The 27,830-nt window shown below is 42.2% G+C and overlaps 1 protein-coding gene across 8 annotated transcripts; it reads right to left on the bottom strand.

Moving 5' to 3' along the window:
• Nucleotides 1-290: 290 nt before the first annotated feature.
• Nucleotides 291-27,288, bottom strand: PURA (purine rich element binding protein A). 8 transcript variants are annotated; one of them, XR_014222318.1, is made up of 5 exons: nucleotides 26,822-27,288; nucleotides 24,765-26,305; nucleotides 3,921-4,048; nucleotides 2,902-2,981; nucleotides 291-1,627 (listed from the first exon to the last, which is right to left on the bottom strand). XR_014222318.1 is itself a non-coding variant. In XM_082234635.1 (2 exons), the coding sequence occupies exon 2, from the start codon at nucleotides 26,128-26,130 to the stop codon at nucleotides 25,159-25,161; it is 972 nt and encodes a 323-aa protein (XP_082090761.1). In that variant the 5' UTR covers nucleotides 26,131-26,305; nucleotides 26,822-27,288; the 3' UTR covers nucleotides 21,422-25,158. The 8 variants fall into 8 exon arrangements, 1 of the variants encoding a protein (XP_082090761.1); XR_014222320.1 differs by having other exon boundaries at nucleotides 3,983-4,048; XR_014222323.1 differs by lacking the exon at nucleotides 291-1,627 and adding an exon at nucleotides 1,742-2,352 and having other exon boundaries at nucleotides 3,983-4,048.
• Between the last annotated feature and the right edge of the window lie 542 nt (nucleotides 27,289-27,830).

Here is a 27,830-nt window from a genome sequence, read left to right as displayed (position 1 = left end):
CAACAAGATCGTGGCATATCTTTTGTAGGCACTGCTGCATTTAGAATCCTGAATTATATAATATTTCCTTATTCAATGTGTGCATGTTGTGGCTGTTGCAAAATGGTATACTCAGCAGTCCTGTTAAATCTCGCAGAAGTGTATGCTTTGTGTCTTCCTGAATGCTCAGTTTTGAGCAACTGAATACATTTAAATTGACTGCTTTAAAAGATTTTCAAAACAGTAGGAACTTAAAAGAGAGGAGCCAGATATCCCCAATGGTTGACACTTAAAAATCACTATAATGCATCTTAAATCAAATAATTTATTAAGTAATTACATGTAAACACTTTATATTGACTAGCAAATACATTGCTCAAGTACTCCTCTTCCAACAACAAAGGAAAATACCCCCTTTATAAACAGAGTCAGACTGACTAAAGATATACATTCTACTGTACAGTGAATGTATATACAATTGACACTTTGATTTTCCTTATCATATATTCATTTAAAGTGCAAAGGATATAAATTTGTTCAGCATTGCAAGACAGTGTCAATGGTAACTTTGGTCTATCAAGTGAAACTAGATAGCGGCCCCGGCAGTATTTTTTAAAAGCAGAGAAACCAGACCTTGCAGGACAGATCTTAAAAAAAAATAAATTCCTTTTCTCATATAATTGAAAATATTTTTAGACAGGAAATATACTATTCTGAATAAATGAAACGAACATGTTTCTTAGTTACAATCTAGAGTTAGTAGTTACATACATACAATTACACAAATACATAAACCACAGAATGTCTGAACATTGCCCGACATTGCCCATTAGATCAAAATACAACAGTTATGAGATGGTAGCCAGCAATAATAAAAACAGGATAGCAGCCATTTACATAAATAAAAGCAAATATTTTTGCCTAGTTCAACATTCCAATCTTCTAATAAGTGTGTACTCTTACAGTGTATGCTTGTATGATAATTAAAACGTTACAGAAAAACATGACCACCAATGGATATTGGTACATCTAATAAAGAGTAACTAGCCAAATAATAATAATACGTAATGCAGAAATCGGAGTACATCTAATAAAGATTAACTAGCAAAAAATAATAATGCAGAGACTTGAGAGATATAATTCTAGCCTTTCTTGAGAGATTTTTTTCCCCTGGTCTTTTCAGAAAACTCACATGTGAAAAAATACGCTACAGGTTTTGTCCTCATCTTCTGAAAAGAAAAAAAAGGAAAAGACGGCTTTGCACTGCTAAATCCTTCCATGCAATCATGTACGAGGCGCTCAACTATATGGAGAATAGTTAGCATAAGCTGTGATCATGGCTGCACTCTCCCCATCAGCTGAAATTCCAGAGATGGCTGAACTGGCCTCTCTTCACAATGACATGTACCTTCATACAAGGCTGGGTGGAGGAGGGGCTTTTAGGGCTGGAAAGGGGGGCTCGGGTGTAAATTTAACAGCACCCTATATTAGAGGACCAAGTGATTATCCGTCTGCCTTTAATGCTCAGCGTAATAATGAAATCTTGGAATTCCAGGTTTGTGTATGCAGGTACATAATCGTGTGAAGAAAGTGCTTCCGGGAACTAATGCTGTTTCCAGAGATGTCAATTGAATTCTTTGCCATTCATCTGAAATGTATAAGAAAGGTCCTTCAGTTTCACACATAACTAGGACTGTCATATTTCAAAAAATGAAAATCTGGACAGTTGTTGAGCTTTTTTAGGCAAAGTTTTTTTTTGGGGGGAGGGGTTGGCCAAAGTTGTGAAATAAAACGAGTTCTTTAGCTATTTTTAATGAAATCTACACTACTGACATGGGCTGCCATACGTCCAGATTTTCCCAGACATTTCAGCGATTTTCATCCGGACGCTGTTTGCGAGGGCTGAATACCAACCGGCTATGTCCAGGAAGTTCTGGATGTATGGCAACCCTAGGCATAACTAATGCTGTTTTTACACTGTAAAACTCCCTGTGGTCTTTGGATGAGGGGAGGCGTAGAAATTTAATTTACTACAACTACTACTACTACTACTACTACTAATAATAATAATAATAACACAGGGTTTATTGTCCTCCTCCCTTGTTCTGATGTACCAGTAAACAAGATGAAATGCTTGAGCTGTGTACAGAATGCTAAAGTGCCACTTGTGTGCAAGATTTGCTATAAATCAAAGGTTTCCAAAAACAGGAAAAATGGGGACATGTAAGGCCAGAGGAACGTTGCAAGCTGATTTTAACTACCTGCTACTGGAGTAATGGAAGAAGCATAGAAGTATAGAAGGGGTTTCTCTCTATGTGTGTGTGTGCTGCATTGAGAACTACTTCTTTTTCTTAACTGTTTCTCTGATGGCCTCTAATTATCAAAAATATTTAAATATTTGCTATTTCATTATTTCATAAACAATTTCAAATTGGCTTGTTAACAACCACTCCATTTTTAAGATATGAGACAACTACTGAGCTTTAGCAAATGTGGGCTTTAGAATTCCATGTCTTAAAATATATATTATTATTATTTAGCCCCATGAGAAAAGTTTAAGAATTATACACAGAGCTACCTTCTTTCCTTTAAAATACTCATACAGTAATAATACTGATGGCAGAGCGTGGAAATGTGAAGTACCTTGAAATGATTTTACATGGATTATTCACATTAAACAATTAGATATTGACAGTATTATAAAATTACAATATTGACAGTAAAAAACCAAGACTGATATACACCATTAATATAATCTTCTTTCCTATTTGAAATTACAAAGGAATTGCTTATATAGGAAAGGCTAATACTGCAATAGTATTTTTGCTTTGCAATTTGTAAGTGCTGAAGATAATTTGTCATTGACTTTAAATAAGTGACTTCCCATGTGTGTTCCACAGTGGTAACGGGTTCTCCTCAAACCATTTGAATGCTTTGAAGAAGGGCCGGTGTCAATTGCTCAGATTAAAGTTGTTGCCAATTATATTGCACAAAAATGGAGGCTGCAAAAGGGGAGGAAAGGGAGTTTTCAATTGGGATAGCACAGTAAAGACTCAACAACACACTAGGATTTCACCCAAGGAATGAATGAATTTTGAATTGTGCTATCATCACAAATGTAGGGAACTCCACAGAGTGCTGCTCCCACATTCACAAAACTGGGCAAACAACATGGTGAGGCAACAGGATCCTAACTCCCTTGGTCCCATATTGACTTCTGCATATTGGATCTAACATATAAATCTGTGGCCCCCAGAAATGGTTGGAGTTAGCTCCCATCAGCTTCTGCCAGCATGGTCACTGGTCAGGGATGATGGAAATTGAAGTTCAGCAACATCTGGCGGGCCACAGGCTTCCTGGTATGAGTGATGCAGACATGCATAGAATCCTACACAGAATGACCAAGATTCCTGCTCCCACATGCACGGGGCTCTCTCTACGCGCACACATAATTTAGGAAAGAATGCAAGTACATGGAGATATGGATGCATGATTTCACAGCCCCTCCGAGTGTGGAGGTTATCTTGTTTTGCAAGGGGATTCTGAAAGTATGTATGTATATATATTAGAGACTTCCTTAGAAAGAAGGGATACTTGCACCATTAACACAACTGAAGCTAAATTACATACATTCTTATATTATTGTGAGCAGCAGCCTGCTTCTCTGATCCTCAGTTCCAAGTCATAGCAGGTTGTACAATGCTGACTACAGTAGTGTTAAAATCCTACTTTTATTTTTAAAAGAATTTCATTTTGGAAAAGACACTTTAAGTCTGTATTCTGGAATTTAAAACATACTTCTAACTTGTTTTCAGTCTGATGTTAAGTTTAAAGGAGGAAATTCCACTCATGATTTAGGTTCATACAGACTAGCAAAGTTCACTTATTTGAAAAGTGCTGCAAGTACAACAGAAGACAGAATACGACATGCTTGTCATTACCTTGAAGGCGATAGAATTTGTAAGTCAATGGGGGAGGACAGAAACAGGAAATGAAGACTGACCTTATAAACAAAGATATGTTTAGGGCTTCTGGTTTCAGGAATAAACCGATATTTACTGGTAAACGTCTGCCAAAAAAACAAAAATAGAAACATAAGATTACTGGTAAATATTGGTTTATGTGGAGTAGAAAAATTGTTCATATTCTTATTCTTTAAAACTGCTAGAGAGATGAGAGGGTCTGATGAAGGTTACCATGCCTGAATTCTTTGGGGAAAGTAGCGGTAATTGCCTCAAACCAGAAGCCGTCTGCTCATAGTGGGTAGTGGGACTCTGCACACCTAAATTTTCCAGACATCTTCAAGAGAACCTAACCATTCTGAATGATGCTTGAGACAGAGACAATTTCTTTCTGTCCCAATTCCAGAATGTCCAGTTATGATTTTGAAAATTCACTTTTATTATGATATATAAGAAATAACTATGAAACTTAATAAATAATGTTTTTCTTTAAAGAAGCCTAATTCTGTTCATGTTATATACATAAAATGTATATACATACAACTCATAATTCAGTTGAATATAAGTTAGTTTTATTTGCAGATGATATTCTTTTGCTTATTTCAGAACCTCAGACTAGTATTCCCATCTTGATGTTTTTGGTAAAATATCTGGTTATTCTGTTAATTGGTCCAAACTGGAATTGATGCCAATAGGTCAAAAATCTGATTACACATTCATTCAAGGTATATCAATTCTGGATTAGTTCCAAGTCTATTAAATATCTAGTTATGTTAATACCAAAAGATATATAATGGTTAGTCACAGTTAATATAAATAAATTAATGAAAAAGGTTTCTTCAGATATTGATAGGTGGGAGTGGCTGAACCCTACCCTTTGGGGAAAGGTGAATGTTCTCAAAATGAATATTATAGCCAGATTTATTTATATTCTGAGAGCACTTCCAGTTTTTATATCTGGATCATACCTTCAAAAGATAAAACTCCCTGTTTAGGAAATGTCTTTGAGGCTCAACAACACCGAGAACATTCTTGCAGAGAATGCAGTTATAAATTCTGAATTTGGAATTATATCATTATGCTTATATACCATGAAATATTAAATATTGGAAATCTACTGTTGGGTCTTAATTTTCCGACATAGGCAACCCTAGAATATGCACATATGGCACCTTTGATTGGTTGGACAATACTAGGATCAATATATTTTAAATATCAGCTGACTCCAGCAACAACTAAGTCAGTTAGAAGGATATAAAATATATGGAGGGGGGAATATTGATCCATTCTCATATGCAAAACTTACTTTGTGGCGAAACCCTACTCTAAAAATTGCAAAAAATATGGCAACATGGAAAAATTGGATGGAAGCAGGTGTATTGACTTTGGACCAACTGATAGATGAGGAAGATTAACATTATACCTATGCTATTTTAAGACAAAAATATCATCTATCAGATGCAGCCCAATGGCAATATCTTCCACTACAGCATCTCTTAACAAGGGTGTTTGGGCTAGCAGTCCTCTCAGCTTCCAAGATACCTGAGATACTGGAGCAATTGGATGACTCATTCAAAACTAAAAAGCCAGTGATTACTTTTTAGAAATACGTATTGGCAATAAATAAGTTCCAATACGCAGACTTTAAGAAACAATTGGAATAAAGTATTGGAACTTCCAATACTACCCAGACGGTGGGAAAGTGTTTGCATGTTTGTACAATGTTCTGTAGTTACTAAGTTTTGGGAGAAAGTTCTGGAGTCTGTAACTATGATTGTGCAGAAAAGGTTAAAACTTTCAGAGAACATTATTTTGAACTATAAGCCTATGGTATGGAAATTAACAATGGGACAACGAAAATGGATTCTACGCACCCTAATTGTGGCCAAGAGATTGATACAGATGAATTGGAAGAATCAAGTTACGATACCCTTTAATCAATGGTTTGACAATATGACAACACTCACAACTTATGAACTGCTTACAGAAATAGGCTTTGCTTGGATAAATATGACAACATTTGGAATGAGTTTATACAGAATGTAGTAGGCTATTAATATCTATATCTATATCTATATATATTAGGGATAATAACACTATATCACTTCGTATATAAATGTATGGGAGTGTATTACACTGAATTTGTGTGTGTGTGTGTGTGTGTGTGTGTGTGTGTATTACACACCTTTGTTCTTTTTTTCTCACTTCCCCCCTTCCCCCTCCATATCACTTAATTTATTTATAATTGAAATTATTTCAATAAAATATTATTGCAAATAATAACAACAAGACCTCTATCTAGAAGCATTGTAGGGATTCATCCGTCTCTCACCTGGGAAGCTATTGTGCCCCTGAAAACTGAGCTCTCCCTAAGACATGACGGCTCCTTCCAGCCCACAAATAGTTTGTTAAAGAACCTCCCGGACCATATGAAGGCCAGTCTCCAACATTCTACTACACTCTAGTGGCCAAGAAATACAACACAGAATAGGACCGCTGCTCACAGGAGGAGGATGGATTCTCAGTAACTGGGAAAGCGAGAAGGTGTGAGTCCCTTTACTTGCTTCCATATAAGTTAATGGTAGTTGTTACTTTTACCTCGCAGGAGGAAAGTGCTGCAATTGGAAAGATTGCTGCAGGGAGAGGAAAACCCGTCCCGACTCCTACAGAGTGAGATGGTGGGAAGATGTGCTTTCATGTACAGAATGCAAAACCGATGCTGTGCACCTTCTCAGAGGTCCGTGCAAAATACAAGCCACGTGCATCCCAAAACATTGGACATTTCTTTCCAAATGTTGGTCAAACCCTAAGATTCTATGATTCTATAAAAACTAATAATCTTAACTCTTGTTTTTTAAATTTAGCCTCCCACCCCCCAAAAAATCTGAGCCCCTAAACTGTAGTTTAATTCAATTGTGCATAAATTCAGGTCTCAACCCCAAATTAGTCATTGCTCCAGGCAATGTGATGGGTGATTGGAAAACTGTGGCAGGGGTTCCAAACCACCCTGTTGCCATGGCCAGACCACCTCCTGGTGAACTTTTGGTATCCCTCCCTGCATGGCTAAAAGACCTAATCACATAGTTTGTTCCTGGAAATGTATGGCATCTGAGAATTCCTGAATGCTCCCCATGTTGTTTGACTACAGCCTGCTAGTTGGGGTTGATGGGAGTTGGAGTTATGTTCTAGGGGACTTTTCCTGTACAGTGGTACCTCGGGTTACAGACGCTTCAGGTTACAGACGCTTCAGGTTACAGACTCCGCTAACCCAGAAATAGTGCTTCGGGTTAAGAACTTTGCTTTAGGATGAGAACAGAAATCGTGCTCTGGCGGCACGGCAGCAGCGGGAGGCCCCATTAGCTAAAGTGGTGCTTCAGGTTACGAACAGTTTCAGGTTAAGAACAGACCCCCAGAACGAATTAAGTTCTTAACCTGACGTACTACTGTAGACAGAACTGGTGATCCTGTCAATGACCTAGTACCCCCCTGAAATGAGGATTTGTGATGAACTATTGACATGGTCGCTTCTGAGCAGCCTCCCTGGTATTCTGGGGATCTTCACAAAATAAAATGATCCAGAAGATGGCTAGAGTGGAAATGGCACAAGACATGAATGATCGGAAGTTGATCAAACTTGAGTGAGAGCACATAGTTGCACCTATTGCGTGGCAGCAAGGAAAGCAATTTCGGCTTATTTTGCTTCCACTACATCCCCATGTAGTCATCCAGTTGAGATTTGCAGAGCAGCCAGGTGGCTATTATCTGCCCCTATGGATGGAGCAATAAAGTCCTTTGTAACCTGCTGATAATTATTTCTAAGGCAGTTGGAGAACGTTGCTTGCATCTGTAGCAACCTTGATGCCTCTCTTATTTTAGTTGTTGAGATGCGTAATGCGCCAACTGTGGGATCAGTTTCTGTTACAGCAGCCTGGTGACAATGTGTCCAACAACTTAACCTCGCAACTCTTGCCCATCTTGCCTAAGTGAAGCTACCTTATAGGTTCTGGGTGTGCCAATGTGCTGTTAAATGAAGGACTGGTGCCTACCGCCCTGAAGAACGCAGTAGCGTGGCCACTTCAAAAAAGCAGATCCACTCAACCCTGGATCCAATAGTAAATGACTTCTGTCTGATCACAAATATCCCCGTCCTGTGGAAATTGCTAGAGAAGGTAGTGGTGGATCAACAACAGGCACTCTTGGAGGCAACTGATTATCTTGACCCTTGCCAATCTGGTTCCAACTTAGCTTTGACATCAAATCAGTCCTGGTCACCCAGCTGGATCACATTTATTGAGAAATGGTCTGGGGGAATGTGACTCTGCTACACTTGATCTCCTAGCAGCTTTTCATATTATCAACCATGGTATCTGCCTGGATCAGAGGCACTCTTTTTCAGTGGTTCCACTCCTATTTGCAGGACCAGTTCTGAAGAGCAGCACTGGGTGACTAGATGTTAGTCCCCATATCTATATGAATCCTCATGACATGGTCATTAGGGGATTTAGAGCATCAAATCTTTCAGTATGTTGGAAACACTCAGTTCTAGTGCTCTATAGTATCTGAATCAGGAGTGGGCATGCAATTCCTGAGCCAATATCTGGATGAAGTGGTAGGCTGGGAGAGGGTCAAAAGACTAAGATTAAATCCTGGCAAGATGAAGGAATTGTGTGTGAGTTGCTCCTGGATCCAGGAAATTGCCTATTTGCCTGTTCAGGATAGGGTCACAAACTTTTTGAAGGAGCAGCCTCATAGTTGATTCATCTTTGCCACTAGAGGCTCATGTGGCTTCAGTAGCTGAAAGTATCTTCTACCAGGTTTGGCTGGTATACCAGCTATGGCCATTGCTCAACAGGGATAATTTGGTCATGGTGGTCCATATGCTGGTAAACCTGAGATGTGATTACTGGAATGCACTCTATTTGAGACTGCCCTTGAGGATGGGCTGGAAGCTCCAGTTAGCCAAAATCCCGCTGAGAGATTACCATCATCAGCACATTACACCTTTCTTAAGCATCTGCACTGTCTGCCTACATAAGAATAACAATATTATTATTTATACCCCACCCATCTGGCTATTGTATGGGGCCACAATATGTTGGAAGGCAGTCTCTGAAATAACAAGAATGTTTGAAAACTATCTATTCATGACTAAAACAGGGAACTATAAGCTTGATCACACAAACTATCACACATCATTGTAACATAAAGAGCAGTATTACAAAGTCAAAAGCTTAAGTGTCATGCAGATAAGATACAAGACTTTACAACACACTTAGTAGCTGCCATGGACTGGCTGGATGCAAAGGAGTGGGAGGAGGCATCAGTTGGGGAACCCCCTAGAGAACCAAGCCTAGGAAATTAGTGGTGGGGTGACAATGAGTGGTCACAGGGAGAAGAAGCAGACTGGAAGGAGGCATCAGCTGCAGAAGAGGCGCAGGCTTTAGTGAACAGGAAGAGGCTACGGCAGAGAGCAGTTTGCACTCTGAGGCTGAAGCCGAAGCCGAAGGGGAGGGTGGTCAAGAGACAAAGTTGAGACAGGCTGCTGAAGAATCCAGGGAGTCCCCCCTCCTGCTGCAACCAGCTCCCCTCCTCCCTTGTCTCCTAGAACTCTCCTAGAACTCAATGAAATGGGCAGAGTAGAGGGTGGTTGCGCACAGAAACCACCTGAGGCAGTGTGGGAAAGACCCAGAAGAGGAGGAGTCCTACTGAGCACTGGGAAGGCTCACCTTCCGTCCTCACAACGGCTTCATCAGGGCAAGACTTCCTAGAAAGAGTTTCTGAGAATGCTAGGCCCGAGCTGTGCTTCTTCCCTCGAATAATGAGTTAACTTCACTGGCAAGTTATTGCTTTGTTGAAGATCTACAACCCTGACAGTAGTTGGCAAGACATGGATAATTGTCTTCCTTAGAGAAACACTACAGCAAACCTAATTTGCATGGACTACAGCACACTCATCTAACTTAGGAGGGAGGGAGGGAAGGGGGGAGAAAGAGAGAGAGAGAGAGCGCAAACAATCTCCCAGATCCTGTCCAGCCACAATGAACCCTGCTGCTGCTGCCTTCCAGTGTTTCACTACTTCCATATGGGCAGCCGCTTGCAGCACAGACACCAGAGCCTTATGTACTATTAAATAAATTCTGCGCTCTCTAGTGACAGAAGAGCCGGCATCAGGTCAGAGATTATATTTCTGAGATTCTACTCAAAATCTATATGATATCCTGAACTCAAAATAGACCCCTGACTTCCCATCCTCTATAATGCATATCTTTGTCCCTATTCCAGAATTCAGGATGAAGTAAGAAAATGATAATAGGGGATGGCTGGGGGGGGGGCAGAAACCCAGCCCAGTGCTTCCAAACCTTTAGTATACATTCAGGAATGGGTTCCCCATGCTGCACAAAGCAAATCAGGAAAGGGTAAGGGTACTCATGGGACAACCTTTGACCCTCTAAAAATGTGAACTATTTGCTTCAATTGTTGTAACCAATTAATTTCGCCAACACTAAACCTCCTTTGTCACAGGCACCTTTGCTGATTCGGCTAAACTTCAGTCAACAAGGCAAACAATAGGGGTGACAGGGGGTACCCCTGCTTAGTGCCCTATGGGGATTTACACCAGGGAAGACAGGCCCATTCATTCGAATTGTTGCTGTTGTGACTGAATAGAGCTGTTGGATTGAACAGATACATTTATCGCCAAACCCCCCTGTCCATTCAATACGATCTAATACCTTAATGATATCCACTGAGAACAGTACTGCTTGGGATTCTGTATAACCACATTCAGCACCATTCTGATGGAGTCTGCTATATTCTACCTAGGGATGAAACAAGTTTCATCAGGGGAAATATAGTCACTGATGAAAACATTCAGTTTGAGGACCATCACTGCTGATAGCAATTTGTCATCTTGGTTTATCAGTGCTATGGGATGGTAAAAGGCCACAAGGGCCACTGAGTAGGCTTCGAGAGAACCACAATTTTAGATTGCTTACCCATGTCTGGTATGGTAGCCCACTCAAGAATCTTATTGAGCAGCTTGGTCAGCTCAGCTCAGAAGGTCTCATAGAAGCCCCCCACTGAAACCATTCAAACCCAGGCAATTTCTGTTCTTTCATCATTTTACACCTTCATTGACTTCCATTTCTGTTATAGGCTGGTTCAAGAACTTTCTCTGCTCACCTGACAGAACTCTGAGGTGTACTCTCAACAAATAAGCATTTATGGATTTATGCATTTATGCACCTAAGCATTGTCCAAGGAGTAGAGGGCAGCATAGAATTTGATACCTCCTCTGTCTTAGCTTCACAACACACTTTTCCCTAACGTCTGTTACTAAGCTTCTGGGCTTTTTCTTCTTTAAGGCATGAGCCAGCAGTTTGAAGCATCTGTCTCCAAACTCTATTTTCTTTACTTTTTGTTTTCATTCTGCAAAAGCCATCACCCATTGTGCTTATTGTCTCATGACTTGAGGAGAGTTGGCATGAAGCTGCCATTAAGCTTGTGTGCAGGCCCTGCCCCCAACCCAAGTAATCATTTCCTAAGATTTGCCCCCCAAGGCAGAACTCCTGGATGCTGTTGGCAGTAGACTGAAGCTGGCTGGTAATGGCACATTTCCAAAAAGGAGAACCAAAAGCCATTCTGCCTGGTCCTGATAAATGCCTTCACCGTGAGCTACACTATGGTTCAAATTGCTATGTTAAAAACATACACCTTACCTCTGTCACACTGACTGTGGGACTACATCACAACTTCTGCAACCCAGGGTATTATACAGACATTGCCAAGATGTTTCTCCAGCACCAGAGGCAGACAGTTATAATATATAAAAACCTTAGCCTTCTTTCTATTGCATGCCAAAAACAAGTTGTGGCAATGCCAGCATTTGGGATCAGAGTGTCAGAAAGTTAATTAACCTTAAACTACAAAAGTTATCCCCTCACACCAGAGATCTATGGGCACAATACAACTCCTCACCTCCACAGCCCCGTTCTTGGTTCATAACTGTGTCTGGAGTACTCTGGATTCTGCCTCAGTGCAAGGAATCGAGTACCACCTGATTTAGCTCTGTAATGCCAGCTGGTAGTTTCATGACACTAATCTTGGTTACAAAAGAAAACAACACCAAACATATACACTAGTAATCTGACAAGTGCACCATGCTCATTCTTTTTTGCATACCGACTTAAACAGTTGTTTCTTGTGCACAATGCCATGAGTAGTAAATTAGCTCCACTCAACAGCATGCTATTACAAAATTGGTCAAAACAGCTTTTATATTTCCCTACTATAGAAACTACACAGCCTACCAGGTAACCAAGAATACCAACACAATTGATGGACATCCCGATTTGTCACCAGAAATTAGAAAAAATGTAGTCTCATTTCCAAATTGATCCAACTGAAAGGAAGTCAGAGGAATCCATATGATCTTAGCACTAATGGAAGGCCAAGAAGGTGCTGGCAGCTTCTTTCCCTACTATATACATGGATGTCTAAAAAAGGCCTGCTCTGTCCCACATCCTTCAAAGGCCATGTCTGCGGTGAAGTTTTATTTCCTCAGAAATAATGGCTCATCTTTGAACTACTTGTTAGCATCTTCATAGCATTTATAGTGGAATTTGCATGTATCTTATTGATTGCTTTTAAAAGTAATGCAAGCTGCCACCCCAAACGTTTTCATTTCTTTTCAAGGAAGCTCACCAGCATATGAATGCTTCCCATTAAAGCACATTTTCCCTTCTCTGAGCATTTTCCCTTCTAGATTCTCTTCTTTTGCCAGCCTTGCAAGTTAAAGTAATGAATATACTGTACTTGGACAGGAAAATCCTGCCTTTTAAGTTCTGATTCCATATACCTCCAGATACAAGATGATGGACACTTACAGAAACATTAGTAGTATGGGCAACCCCCCATTTATGGGCGTTATGTTCCGAGGCACCACGCATATATGTGAAACTGTGTATATTTGAAACACCATTGGCAAAGCCTGAAGAAACCTCTAAACCTCTGGAAATCCTTGAAAACACCTTAAAAAACCAGCAGCACTTACCAGACGTTAAATTCCGTCAAACTCCACCACAATAGCTCCCTCCAAACCTCCTTGCTCAAACTCTGCACAGGTCTCAACAGTCGGTGCAAGGGTTTGTGGGATTGATAGGCACAGTTTTCACACCTTTCTGACCTTTCTGGACTCTTTTAGGAGCATTTTTTGCCATTTGGCACAACGCACGTATGCACAGCCACACACATACTGAATGTGCATAAACAGGAGGGGGGGCCCCTGCATTCTTGCTGTTCATCTAAACTTCCATGCACAATTGGACTTTTGAATTGGCACAATAACTTCCTCCTCTTAAATACCTGGGGTCTAGTATTCAAAAATTTCACTGCTTCTTAGCACCATTACTGGGGAAAATAGGAAGTTATTTTCACAAAGCTCAGTGGGGTGGGGCTTACTTCCAAAAAACATAGTTAGGATGAGACTATAAAAATTATATACACACACCTATGAATAATTGTTTCATCCAAAACCTGACATTTAAGAAATATATGTTTTGGAACCTTGTAATTCACCAAACCACAGAAGGGGAACCTGCTGCAATATTCTTGAATTTTTTGACATATTCTAAGATTCCAAAAGGAGGGAAATTTAAGCCATGTTTTTAGGTGGGCATAGAAATGGTCAGAAAAATATGGGATTCCTGAACCTCAAAACATTTAAAAACCAAGCAAAAAACTGCTCTTACTCCACCATTCTTGACTAATTTTTTCTCCTTGATTTTGTACTGATATACAAATTTTCTCAATTCTTTAAAGAACAGAATTTTCATACTTTGTATTGCTAAAGCTCATCAATCTAAGCACTATATAATATCATCAGAAATTGTATAACAGCAAAAGCAAACCAAGACGTTGTCCAGAGTCTTGCAGTCTACAGAAGTGATATGCTAAGTAACATACACAAACTGAAATATCCAACTACAGTGGTACCTCGGGTTACATACGCTTCAGGTTACAAACTCCGCTAACCCAGAAATAGTGCTTCAGGTTAAGAACTTTGCTTCAGGATGAGAACAGAAATTGTGCTCCGGTGGCGCAGCAGCAGCAGGAGGCCCCATTAGCTAAAGTGGTGCTTCAGGTTAAGAACAGTTTCAGGTTAAGAACGGACCTCCGGAATGAATTAAGTACTTAACCCGAGGTACCACTGTATTCTACAAGTTACTATGCAATTCAGTTCGAAGCTTGTATGACCAGAGATTGCAGGACTTGTAAAGATCGCCCCTAAAGCAGCATCTGACAAAAACACAAAACTCATTTTAAGAAGAGTTGCATAAACCTATTACACCTAGGCTAAATTAACATATTAATACGTACTGACAAAAATATTTAGGATCTGTGCCCCTGCTTGCTGTGCTTGCCACCCACATGGCCATTCGCCCATAAACCTCCTAAGGCTTTCCCCTCCCACGCCACGCAACTACGGTAAGTTCACTTTTGCCCTCCCAAGCCCACTTCTGAAAGCACTTATCTTCTGTTCTGCAGTCCTACTATGCACCTGTTTTCAGCTTCACCTCTACACTGGCCCTCCTTTTGTGCAACCCCCCCTTGCACACAAACACCCCCATGGCCACCTCCTGCTCACACATGGCAACTATGCAGTACCCTTTGCACATTCTACTCAACTATGAAGCTACCAACCCCTCCTATTCCTCAGACTCTTTCATCTCCCTGCTTTCTTCTTCAACCCCATTCCATTTTTACCTTCACTCCCTTTCCCCCCCACCCTCCTTACTTTTCTCAACTCTCCCTTGCACACAAAGAACACCCAATTCCATCTATTGTGTCGCAGGTAGCTCAGTTCTGCTCCCCCAACAGTGATCCTGCCCCCCAATGTAAGTCCGACATGCCACCGCCTCTCCAGTTGTGCTCTCCTGCTCCCTTTGCACATACACAACACTTCCACCCTCATCCTTTTTTCAATACTCTCTTGCACACAGACTTGTCTCACTTTCATGCCTCCTCCTCTCTCCTAATTCTGCAGCTTCCTTTGCCTGCACACCTCATGCTGATAAATGATCCTGTAAGATGGATAGAATCCTAAGAGCAAGGCTGTCAGTTAGCTTATTCAGTTAGAGCATGTTAAGTTCAGTTGATGGATGTTGTACATACAGGCGACTCCCCACTCACACTCGTTCTACTTGTGCTCAACTGCACATATGTGTGGTGCCAGGAAATGATTAGATAATTCAATTCAAAACCAGTAATGGCGGGAGAGAGCTGGAGAGTCCTCATGGCTTGCGAGGAGACCCTCCCTGGAGCCCAAAGAGAGCGTCAGTGAGGACGGAGGACACACTGAAGAGACTGGAGGTGCAGCAGGGCTTTGTGTGGGGGAGCAAAGCCTCCTTTGTTTTCCCACCATCCTCTAGCGTCCTGCCAGCCACAGAGCTTCAATTCTAGTTGTCAATATTTTTGGATACAGTATTTTTGGTATGGATTGGAGAGCGGCAGAGAGGGGGTTTAGAGAGTGCTCCCTGCTTTACACAATTTCACTTATCTGTGCAGGAGCCCAGAACATAACCCCTGTGTAAGCGAGGAGTCACCTGTATATGTGTTTGCTTGCTAATAAAATATCTTCTAAAGTACTACATAGAATCTGGTACTTCATCCTGAAGACAGCACAGTGTACCAGGAGGTGAAATACAATGGTGGGAAGGTACCATGGAAAGTTTGAAGGCTCCACATCCTCTCTCTCACATGAGGCAGCTGAGGACTGGAGAAGGGAGAATTTTAAAACAGACGTTTTCTTTCTCCCTGTACTCAAAGAACAGGCAGAAGTTTGAGTAAAGCAGGGGAGGAGGGAGACTGAGGGGCTGTTGTTGCTGTTTTAAATAAAAAGTTTAACAAGGAGAAACAGTAGAGATAGGTAGAACACAGGCACTAACACCAAAAGTTAACATACCAGAGCCTTTCCAAACTCCCTTCTCACTGTACTCAGACCTTGTTGTAAACTGCCACTCTCAGCTTCACCAGTTTCACCCCTGCCAAGCCCCGGCATTGTCGACTTAGTTTTCCCTCCAATGATGTAGAGCCCTCAGATATTGCATTGCATGAAAGGTCCTTCACGCAAGCTTCTGCCACTGTTTCCTCCATCCCTGCTTTACTCACACTTTCCCCTTGTTAGTGTTTCTCCATTCTTACTCCCATGCCATGGCCACTGGTGTTGTGTAACATGCCTTCCCTTTTGCTCCTCTCCCCTGACTTCCTTCAAATCCAGGACTGTGACGTGGTACTACAATGAGGGCCATACAATGGCAGCCTTACATTTGTATGTATATAGGAAGAAACATAATTTGATTTGCATACAGCACACTATTTTAGAATGGACAACGTTGGTCAATCTAAGGCAAATCCTTGAGTAAGTTCACCGGTATAAATATCCTCTGCATTCAGTATCTCTAGTGTCCAGCAAATACAAGAAGCTCAAGCCACCTCTATGGGGAAACCAATGGTTGTTTGCCTGACTTACAAATCCACAAAGTGGATTTTTGGATGAAAATTGGGCAGAGTTATTGGTTTCTTAAGGAGCCTAGAACTATGAAAACAAAACTCAAATTTGACCTAAGCCTAAAAATATGAACGTCTGAAATTCAAGATAGCCAAATTACAACCCAATCTACAACCCAGGTTAGGTTGACTATTTTGCTTGAAACCACATTTGTTCCAAATCATTACAGTAGTTGCAATAAGACTAAATCAGCTTTAGTTATATAGCAGTTATTGATAAAGGCCCACCATAGTCTAAACAAGGCCATTGATGCATCTGAACTCTATATAGTTCAGTTAACAGGGATACACATAAAATTATACTTTCGCTTGATGCTTCCTTCTGCTGTTTCCAAGTCTGACAAAAGAGCGATCTGAATATCTCCTTTCAGTTACTTTAAATCCTCCCCAACAAGCTAATTATTCTTATTCAAGTTAAATATGGTACCAACACACAAGCTCTCAGAAACAGATGCCATTAAGGATGTTTGTTACAAAAAAACCTTTTTGGGTTGTTAGAAAAATTGCAACTTTTCACCTACTTAAACAAAATTATAAATGCTATTGTTATAAAGTTTACCTCTCAAAGGAGGTTGTTTTGTGGGAGGGACGTAATGGAAAAAACGTGTGCTGCTAGAGTGAACTTTAAACAGCAACTTCTAATGAAAAATATATACTAACCTAATAAAACAACATTTCAACAGCAAAACTATTTAAAGCATTTATATGCTGCTTTTCTAGCATTCAAAGTGATATATAAGCAAACTTTATCTTTAAAAGAAGTTAAACAGAGCAGCTGGTTTTTTTTTTAATTAGTCAGCAAAGAAACTCAGTCAGTTTTGCCAAATAAAAACTGAAACAAAGTTCCAACTTTTTCTGAAAGGTTAAACACCCTCTAGAGCAGGGGAAGTCAACCTTTTTATACCTACCGCCCACTAATGCATCTTTCTTGATGGTAAAATTTCCTTACCGCCCACCAGTGCTCAATGGAAGGAGGATTCAGTTTCTGCCGTAGAACCCCCTACTGCCCACCTAGAATCCTGAAACACCCACTAGTGGGCGGTAGGGACCAGGTTGACAACCCCTGATGTAGAAGATCTAAACATGGGCAACTGCAGCAAAGATCCTGACATTGCACAGGGCAGAGACTGATTTCCCAAGCAAAGACAGTGTGATGGTCTCCCTATAGGCCAAGGAAGTCTGAAGATACTTGGGTTGCCAGAAGAGGTGGCCTATGAAAAATAAAGCACCAGCACTTTTCTGTGGGTCTGGAAGCAACCATAATCAGTACAATTGTCGCAGGACTAGTATAACATGTACCCATCTTCCAGATATTCACCAAGGGGTAAACAACAGCACTTTGCACAAGCTGCAGCTTCCATGCCATCGTCAAGGGCAGCTCCACATTCAATGTGTTTAAAATTAGCATCAAAGCTAACCATTACAGTTGTCATATGTGGAGAAATGAAAAGCCGTACGAGATACGGCATATGTGGTACACGTTACCAAAGTATTTGATCCTACCTATCTTTTGATAACAGAAGATACACTGGGAAGGAGCAAACTGGGAAGGGACACACATTTCTGTGGCCACTACTCAAGCCACACTTAAACTCCTTTAGATTTGTTTTCACAATGTAAAATAAAGGGGGAGATTCAACTAAGCTTAACTCAGGAGTAGACCCACTGAAATTAGTGGGCCTGCCATAGACATGTTCATGAATTACAATGGGTCTACCCTGAGCAAAACTTTGCTAAATTCTACCCAAGGAACATAGTTACACTAAAAAGCCTCAATGTTTTGCAAAACTAACAGGGCAGTTTATTGAGTCAAAAACACAACAAAATGCATTCGTCTTCAAAAACTGAAATTTAACAGATTCTGTCTGTTACCCGTAGTCAGGTAATCTACATATGGTTTAGCACTGCACTACTGAAAGGTGTGGTGCCCTAAAGGGCAATAATCAGCCCCCCCCCCCTTACAGCAAATACTAGTTTCAGTCTTTGCAAAATGGAATCAAACTTTGTATTGTACAAGAGCGCATACTGAAAAGTACTAGAACCTTTATGACCAACACTGGATTCTTGGGGGGCCATTTTAAAAACTCTTTAAAGGGTTTGCAAGATACATCTGCAGTTATTTTTAAAGGAATTATTCAGAGGTCACCTTTATACTGCCTCTTCAACGCTTTAGAAGAATGACCAGGTAGAGATGCTAACATTAAAACAAGCTTTAAAATTTGTAGAAGACAAATTCTTTTTTAAGAGGCCAAGGTTGCAGGCACCTAAAATGACTGATGAACTTTGTAAAAGCAAGAAGGTAGAATTTGTAATATACAACGCTTGCAGTCCTTTCAATGAAGCTCATGGCAAAGATAAGGATTTAAACCACATAGCTAGGTCTAAATGGCTACAGGAATACTCAACTTTATTGAACAGCAGCTCTCTGTGCTACATGGTGAGCATCTTTAGAAACTGGCATGAGTTTCAGAGTAATTTGTGCCTTGGAATATGTCTCAGGGTCTGCAGTTCACGGGGAAGAAAAGCCAAAGTCCCCACTGCCCAACATCTGGGCAGACCTCTAAAGCAATAGCCCTCTGGATTCTCCAGTCAAATTGTTTTAAGTTTGAAATCAAGGTATGCATGGGCCAAGCGCATTCTATTACTCATATGAAGCATATTTTACGCATTGTGTATATCAATGCCAGAATTTTTCACTTTCAGCCTTCATAATTTTAAGCCAATTAGACAGGAATCGCTCCTCTGAACACAATGCCTGTTGCTAAGTAATTCACAACATGAAAATCAACACTTTGACAAGTGTTGTCTTGGATCAAGAATTCTTAAGTGATGGTTAAATCTTGATTAAAAATAAATAAACAAATCTGTGTTTAACACTGCAATCATGTGTGTGCTTACTTGGAAACAAGCCCCACTGTGTTCAGTGGGTCTTACTCCTAGGCAAGTGTGCACAGACTAACAGCCTAGAAAAAGTTTTGAAGAAAAAAATGGTAAGCAATAAAATTCAATAAAAATTGGACTCCAATTCATTGCTACTTGCCCAATTCAGGAAGGGCTCTATAGCATAGAGAAAAGGTTTGGAGAATCAGGAATGTGCTCACGTGTTCCTCATCTTACCACATACCGAATCCTTTCTCTGTTTCCAGGTTTCTTCTAGCCAGAGTTTGCTAGCGCATCTAAATCAGGCTATGGTTTATGACAACCTTCAAACAAGGCTTTTAAGCAGGCATACAACCCGCACTATGAACATAATTATTTAGCCTTTTGAATAAGATTACATAGAATCTCTAACTAAAGGAAACCTGGAAATGGAGAAACTGGCACATGATAGGTTAGGAGCACATGGGACACATATTCCCAATGCTTCAAACAACTGTTTGGATGTCTGGAATGGATGTCACAAACAGGCCACTGAATATTAACAAAGCAACTTGGACATTAAAAGCATTTCAATATGTACAGTTAATATTTCTCATTTATCTCCTGTTCTGTCATTTCAATGGCTGCAGTTTCTCAGGGCACATATAAAACCTTGGGCATTAGTACATGCAATAAATGAAAAGTGAGTACAAGCAAAACAGATCCATTGCCTTTTTATTATTATTACATATGTACTGACCAGTTGGCTTCAAAAAGATCTACCTATTTAGGTATGCCAGTACAAAGTAAAAAACTATTTTACAAATTAAATAAAAACTGCCAAAAATAGTATTTTAATGGAAAACAAATATAAAATACTGCAACCCCATTGTGGGTATTCCAACCATTGTTTGAATTATTTATTATTTCCAGCCTATCAGAAGTCAGGGTGTATATTTTTTCCATGCAGAATAGGTAGGATTTGTTAGTGCCTTTTTAACAAAATGTAGATAGCAAACTAACAGCCATAATAATATATACATTCAGTAGTGCATATATATATTATATACTCTTAGTCTCTCTCTCTCTCTCTCTCTCTCTCTCTCTCTCTCTCTCTCTGTGTGTGTGTGTGTGAGAGAGAGAGAGAGAGAGAGAGTGTATTGTACAGTGGTGCCCCGCAAGACGAATGCCTCGCAAGACGGAAAACTCGCTAGACGAAAGAGTTTTCCGTTTTGGAGGTGCTTCGCAAAACGAATTTCCTATGGGCTTGCTTTGCAAGACGACAATGTCTTGCGAGTTCCTGCTGGTTTTTTCCCCTCCCCCCCTTTTCTAAGCCGCTAAGCCACTTATCAGCTGATCCGTCAATGGGCTTGCTTAGCAAGACGAAAAAACCGCTAGACGAAGAGAATCACAGAACGGATTCTTTTCGTCTTGCGAGGCACCACTGTACACTATTAGTGAATAGTAGTGGATACAAATCCCATTTGTTTGTTAGCCAGCTACAGTATACAACAGAAAGCTTAAAAGGGACATGGCTGATCAAAGAAGTGGTTTCAGAGCTGTTTTGAAAGCCAAATATGTAATTGTTTTCAAAAGAAGTTATTGGCCTACGACAGGCACTTCTAACGTTTCTTTGCTGCTTGATATGGTAGTTCTTTGTACAGTAAACAGATCTATTACATTTTACAAAGTTCTGAGAAGGTGGTTCTGTTTTGTAGTACTTCTTAAAGAGACCTACACAGCGCAAGCTGCAACTCCTGCAAGAATACTTTAAAAAGTGACACTGTCAAGTATTTTTCAGTTAACTGTTTACATTTTCACAAGTTTCCCACCACCAGTATGCAAGGCTTGCCTTTGAACTTGAAAATAATCTTACCTCAACCCTCAATCATTTGTTTAGTAAATGCTGGATTCCCTGCTCATTTCTTCTGGTAGTCAAATTCTATAATTTCTTCCCTATTCAATTATTTTATTTTTATTACTTTAGCTCCCCCTCTGGCTGAAAACTGCATTTTACAGCATAAAACAATAAAGAGGCATGAATCAACAGTGTCTAATTTTTAATGTGTTTATTTAATTTCTCAGACAGAGCAATTAAAAAAAAAAACATGTGGGCTCAAAGTAAGGACATTATTTGCCATGCTGTAATCACCTGAAAGGGAGGTCATGTTTTAAATGTTAAGTTACTTGACAGTGTCGCTTTAGCTTAGAAAGGAAAACAAAAACAGACTATGTTTGTATTGCAGTAGATTTCAAGTTTTCTTGCACTTCATATAAAGTAGCATTATGAGCTTGGATCTTTCCTACAAGACACTGAAAACATTAAGGAAAATAAGGCATGTTTTCCAAAGGTGGATTGCTTGGCACATTTGAGCATACTGTTTTTTGGAACACCAAATATGGTCAAATATACCTCTCTCTCTTTTTTTAATCCCCTGACCTTAAGACAAGGTCTTTTCACTGTTGCTCATTGTAAACAGTGAGCTGCACAACCATGGTAAAGAACTGAGCACCTCAACTGGAAAAAGTGAAACCCAAAACAAGGTCATTTATAGTCAACATAACGTATTATGACTATTAATCAAGTCAATGCACAATATCTACAGTGTGCATGTAAATCACAACATTGAGACTTAGGACGCAGAATGCTGCTGAAACTGTGATAATTAGCAGACCATACCAGGACAACTGCATAACCCACACATCAGGTTGACCTACTCAGATCAATGGTAAGATTCTCAAATGTGTGGGTCAAGTAGAGTTCCTTTTCATGCATTTTGATTCTCAGAAAAAGGAAATAGGCAAAATGCTGATTCTATTGATTCCAATGACTAAACCAATCTACATGTTGGCTGGAATCAGACAATAGGTTTTCAGAGAGTAAAAAGTGATTTGAGAGAGTCACTGTTTGTAATATGTATGCGCATTCCACTTTGGCCTCTTAATTAAAGAGGTGCTTGTTTTGTTCTATGAGCCTGCAAAACTAACCCTTTATCAGAGACAATAGTGGGATAAAATAGAATATAGTTTCATATCATGAGACAAAACACTTTCAGCTCTTCTGAAGACAATCGTTTATGTCCAGCCAAAAACTGAATAAGGATTTTGCTCTTTAACAAAGTTTATATTAATTCAAAGAGAATAAAGACACTTTGCTGTACACCGACCTACACAAGTTATTGCTAAAAAAATAAAAAAATCTGCCAATCTGCAGTATTGCAACTTTTAAAACTATAATGAATAGTAGAACCGAGACAACCAAATAGCAGAATCTAAGCAATTTAAAACTTTCCTAACTACCTGTAGCATGGAGAATGCAATTCTTTCACCATTCAAATGCAGTATTAAACTGCTCAAACTCTCCAATTAAAACAAAGGCGGCTTACCAGTCAATGTTTACATGCAGTCAAAAACCATTTCAGTTATCACATTACGCACCATGGAAGCTTATTTTTGCTATATGGAAAAGTGCACCTTAGAAAGTAATGTAATAAATTCCAGTGATTCTCAAAACAAAAATTTCTAACCACTATAACATTATTGCACATTTGGTGCTCTATGGACACCAGTAGCAAAATTGTTAAACTGGAAATGGATGATACAACGGAAACAGATTTTATATTGACACTTAACAGTGCATCTCCAAAAAGGGAATTATACTTTAATGAAAACAGAAAATACATTTCCTTTGAACAATCTCTTTGTCTTTCCTAGGCCCGACCTCTTACAATCAATGAGAAGCTTAGAAAGTCTCTTTCCTACTGGTAGCATCTTCAACATACAGCAGTTAAATCTAAATTGTTAAATTTGTCAGGGTGTTAAGAAAATGAATACACTCCAGATCTCAAGAATCACACAGATTCTTATATTGTTGACTGTTTCTACAGAATTCCAACTATTTTTCCTACTGTTTTAAGGCATCATTTATAACATATTCTTTTCACTTGCAATGATGATAGTCATGCAGCAGTTTAATGATAAAAATATATTAATATTTTACTATACAGCAGCAAGAAGTTAGTCAATTAAAAGCACACAAACATTTTAAAAGAAAAACCTGTAAAAGTATATTACTACAAACAATTGCAATTTGGAGAACACTACTTGACAGATTAGTGTTCTGACAGACTGTTTTCATACCCTACAGTTCTGATATAATCACACAAAGTACATACTTTTAACTGAAGGGTTGGGGAACTTGCACAGTTGGGGGAGGGGCAGGGTATCCTTACTACATGTATAAAGTATGTAGCCAGTAATAACTAGCACCACAGCTACATTAAAATTTATTTTACAGCACACCAACTTGGCTTTCACTTTTAAAGGAAATTCAAAATCCATGGCTCAGTAGGATTACTCTATAATCATGTTGCATTGACTTCCATGACAGGCCTATATAAATTAGTTAGCACTAGCACAAAACAAGAGTTTCAATTCAGACTTAAACAAGTTAAAGGGATAGTGCTAGTGGCCACACACAGGAAAAGAAACAAAAAACCTTCACCGCCTGTTATTCAAAAACAGGTTTACTGGAAATTGCTGCACGTGAAGTACTTTAAGTACACATCATAAAAAAAATATATTATGAACAATACAAGTACATCTCATATACACAATAAGGACAATATACCTACTTAGTTGTAAACCAAATAGGTGCAGAAAAATATGGGAGATCATCTCTTTCTCTCTTTCTCTTTCTCTTTTTAACTATTTGAATAACTTTGGTTCAAACCATAAAAATCACAAGTTAGCAAATTTCATTTAAATGCCTTTTTAATAATTTTTCTTCATGTTCACAGAAGTTTCACTGACCATTTTATATGTTTAAGGTCCAGATGCAATGCATATTGTATAAAAGAGAGCACTTATTGTTTACCTTGCATGAATTAAACCTACGTACCTTTTAACTCTACAGACTTCTGCATAACATTTAGACAAAGCTCAGACACACAGCATGCCTAGCCCTCATATATATATACACATCTCTAATCACAGGTATATAGGGTGTCAAATATACTATAATAACCTTCATGTAAGGTTTTGAAATTTGGTAACAAAATGAGAAGAAAAACTAAAAATATTATTTTACGTGTTCTAAAATATCTCTTTTTGTGCTAAAGTCAAATGTTAGCTCAACATGAAAAGGACATTTTCTCTTTTTAATATAATTCAGCAATATTTTAATCTTGACCATTTTTGCAAACACTTTTTTTTAATAATAATAATAATAGCTTAAACGTGTACAAAAGTTCTTGGTTAATTAGGGAAATAAACACTCAGTTCTTTATATTTTTTAATCAAGTAGGAAACACAGTTCATCATATATAATGTTATTACTTTTTTTGTAATTTTTTTTGTTTTTTTGTTTTGTTTTTTTTGTTTTTAGCAGCTGCTTACTGTTTTATACGATGGGCAAGAGTGGAAGGAACAATCCAGCGATGGGGTGGAGAGAAAGAAGTTGCTTGCTCGGCTGTCAGTTTTGGTGGTGGGTGGGTGGTCGGTGGTGCTCCCCTTGGAGTTAGAACAACAGGTATATTTAACTGCATGTATTATTTTCAGTGTGTGGATGTCGGTTTTCTCTCTCTCGCTCGCTTACAGTATAACGTATATCTCTCTCTCTGTGTGGCGATGTTGTTGTTGTTGTTTGTTGTCGTCGTCGTCATTATTATTATTACGAGTGTCTCTGTGCAGCAGGGCAGGGAGGAGGCAGCCAAGTGGGGAGGAGGAGGAGGAGGAAGGCAGTGGGGAGGAGGAGGAGGAGGAGAAGGAAGGAGGCAAGGAGGGATGGAGATCAATCCTCCTCCGGCTCCTCGGCCTGCAGCAAGGCTCCCGGCGGGCCGGCGGCGGCGAGGCTGCTGCTGCTGCTGCCCCCCTCGGCCTCGGGCGGCTGCTCGGCTCCCCCGGAGGAGGGCGAGGAGGCCGCGGCGGTGGCGGTGGCGGCCGCCCGCTTGTCCCTCTGCTTCTCCTGGATCTTCTTCATCTCTTCCGAGTACTTGCAGAAGGTGTGCCCGAACTTGGCCCAGACCTTGTAGGGGACGGTGATGGAGTTGCGGTAGGTGGGCTTGACCTCGCTCACCCGCATGAAGACGCCGTACTTGTTGGAGCCCACGTCGAAGAAGAAGCGCTTGTTGTCCACCGTCAAGGAGGTGCCCTCGGGCAGCTCGGCCGGCTCCTCCTCCACGCCGTAGTCGTCGATCAGCTTGGCCAGGGCGTCGCGGAACTCGATCAGCCCCTGCGCCGGCAGCGCGATGGTCTGGCCCTGCGTGGAGCCCAGGCCCGGCCCGCGGTTGACCGTCTGCCGGATGCGCAGGAACCGCCCGCGCTGGTTCTCCTTCAGATCCATGTAGTACTTGCGGTTCTCGCGCACCAGGAACTCGCTCTTGAGGGCCCTCCGCGGCTCGTCCGCGGCCTGCGCCAGCTCCGGCGGCTGGCTGGGGCCCAGCTGCGCGTAGTGCTCGATGAAGTCGCCCAGGTAGTCGCGGAACTCCACCGCCACCGACATGGAGAGCGTCAGGCGGCTCTTGCTGCCCCCGGCGCCCACCTCCGCGATCTTCAGGAAGCGGCCCTTGGCGTTCTGCTTCACGTCCAGGTAGAAGCGCTTGTTCTGGATGTCCACCCGCTTGGAGGCCAGCTCCTGCGTCTCGTGCTGAAGGCCCACGCCGCCACCGCCGCCACCGCCGGGCCCGCTCCCGCCGCCGCCCGGGCCCGGAGCCCCGCCGCCGCCGCCGCCACCCTGCTCGCTGCCGCTGTCTCTGTCCGCCATGATGCTGCCGCCGGGCCTCCCGAAGCCCGCCTGTGCCCCCCGGCCGCCGCCTCCGCCGCCGCCTCCTCCACCTCCCGCCGCCGCTACTGCTCCTGCCGCCGCCGCCGCCGCCGATCCAACCCCCTCCGCAGCCGCCACCAGCAGCAGCAGCAGCAGCCAGCCGCTCTCGCGAGATCTGTGGAGGAGACAGAAAGAGAGAGAGCGGCTAACATGGCAGAGAGAGAGAGAGGCGCGCGCGACTGTGTACAGTAGCCGCGAAGGGAGGGAGGGAGGGAGAGAGTGAGGCGGCGGGGGGGGGGGCGCGGGAGGGAGGGAGGGAGGCGGCGAAGGAGCCCCAGGATGTGAGGCGGGCGCCGCCGGCAGCGCCCCGCCGCCCGGGCCGGGCGAGGGCACAGAGGAACAGCCCGCTTTAGTGGCGCTCAGGCCCCACCCACCTGCCCCTCGCGCCCGAGGCTGCTCCTTCCAGCCCCTCAGAGGGACCCGCGCGGATCCTCACGCCGCCGCCGCCCGTCAGAGGGAGGGACAGACAGACAGACAGACGGAGCGGCTGCCAAGCCCCGGCCCCCCTCTTCTGTCACTCGCCTCCTCGCGCGCGCACTCGCGCCGACCGGCGAGGCCCCCCCCTCTTCCACCCCATTAAAAAAGGCTTAGAGGGCGCCGCAGACACGCGCCGAAATAGCCCCGAACTGACCGGCGTCCGCGGGGCTCCCGCCGTTTCCCCTCAGGCGGCGCCTCTCACGCGCTTCTCCACATTTCTCCTCAGCCGCCCTTTCCCTCCGCGCACCTCAGGCGCGGGAGCGGGACGGAGGGCTCGCGAGGGCCTCCCTCAGTGACAGGAGTAGCAGTCATAGTACTGTAATAAAAAGTGCCCGGAAGAAGGAGGGAAAAACGGGGGCGCGAGATCCTTAGTGAGAATCGCCTCCAACCCGGGTTGGAGGATGCCGACGTGCCTCATCCGTGTCCGTGGCCGGCGAAGAGGAAAGAGGAGTCTCTTCCATCTTTCCACAATAAATATGCTATAGAGTCAATGCCACACAACTTTTTTGGGATTTCGCTATGCCTGAGACAGAGCGGCGGGAATTCCCGCCCGCCTCAAAGGTCCTGTCCGGACAGCGGCAGCTGACCCCTCCGGCTGCCCCCCTCAGAAAGGGAGACCCCGGCTCCGGCGCCCTTTTGCGGGCCTTGCTGACGGGGAGGCAGGCCGCGCAGGGAGGAGGTCGGCTCTGGATCCCACGCAAGAGCTTCGCCTGGAGTGGAGGTTGCGCAGCTAGGGCTCCCCTCGAAGTTAGAGGCCGCCCCCAGGCCTCCTGACAGCCATCCCGGCCAGGCCTGCCCCTGCATCCCCTCCTCCGGCAAAGAGGTGGGAAGAGGCAGATTCAGGACTCGGCAGACTTCTGTTCTTTTTTGCTCCTGCCCAGACCATGCTGGCAGGCCTGGCCCGCCACCCCTTCGCTTGCTTGCACCGGGGCGAGGGCGGCCTGTGGGCAGGATGGCATAGAAGTCAGAAGAGCATTAGAAACGTACACGTTATTCCAGCAAATTCAGTGGGATTGTGGGCCTGCAAGGGCGTCCTTTTCACCGGAGGAACCGCTCTGCGTTGTGACGAGCGTGGCTGGAGATCGAGCAGATCCCGTTTCCCCTTTCTCAGCCGGGCTGGTTCTGCGGGCCGTATTTCTGCATAACCGGCGAAGATCAGGCCT

The sequence above is a fragment of the Podarcis vaucheri genome, assembly GCF_965113315.1.
Source record: "Podarcis vaucheri genome assembly, chromosome: 8".
Classification (NCBI taxonomy): Eukaryota; Metazoa; Chordata; class Lepidosauria; order Squamata; family Lacertidae; genus Podarcis; species Podarcis vaucheri.
This window is presented reverse-complemented; position numbering and strand designations above follow the sequence as displayed.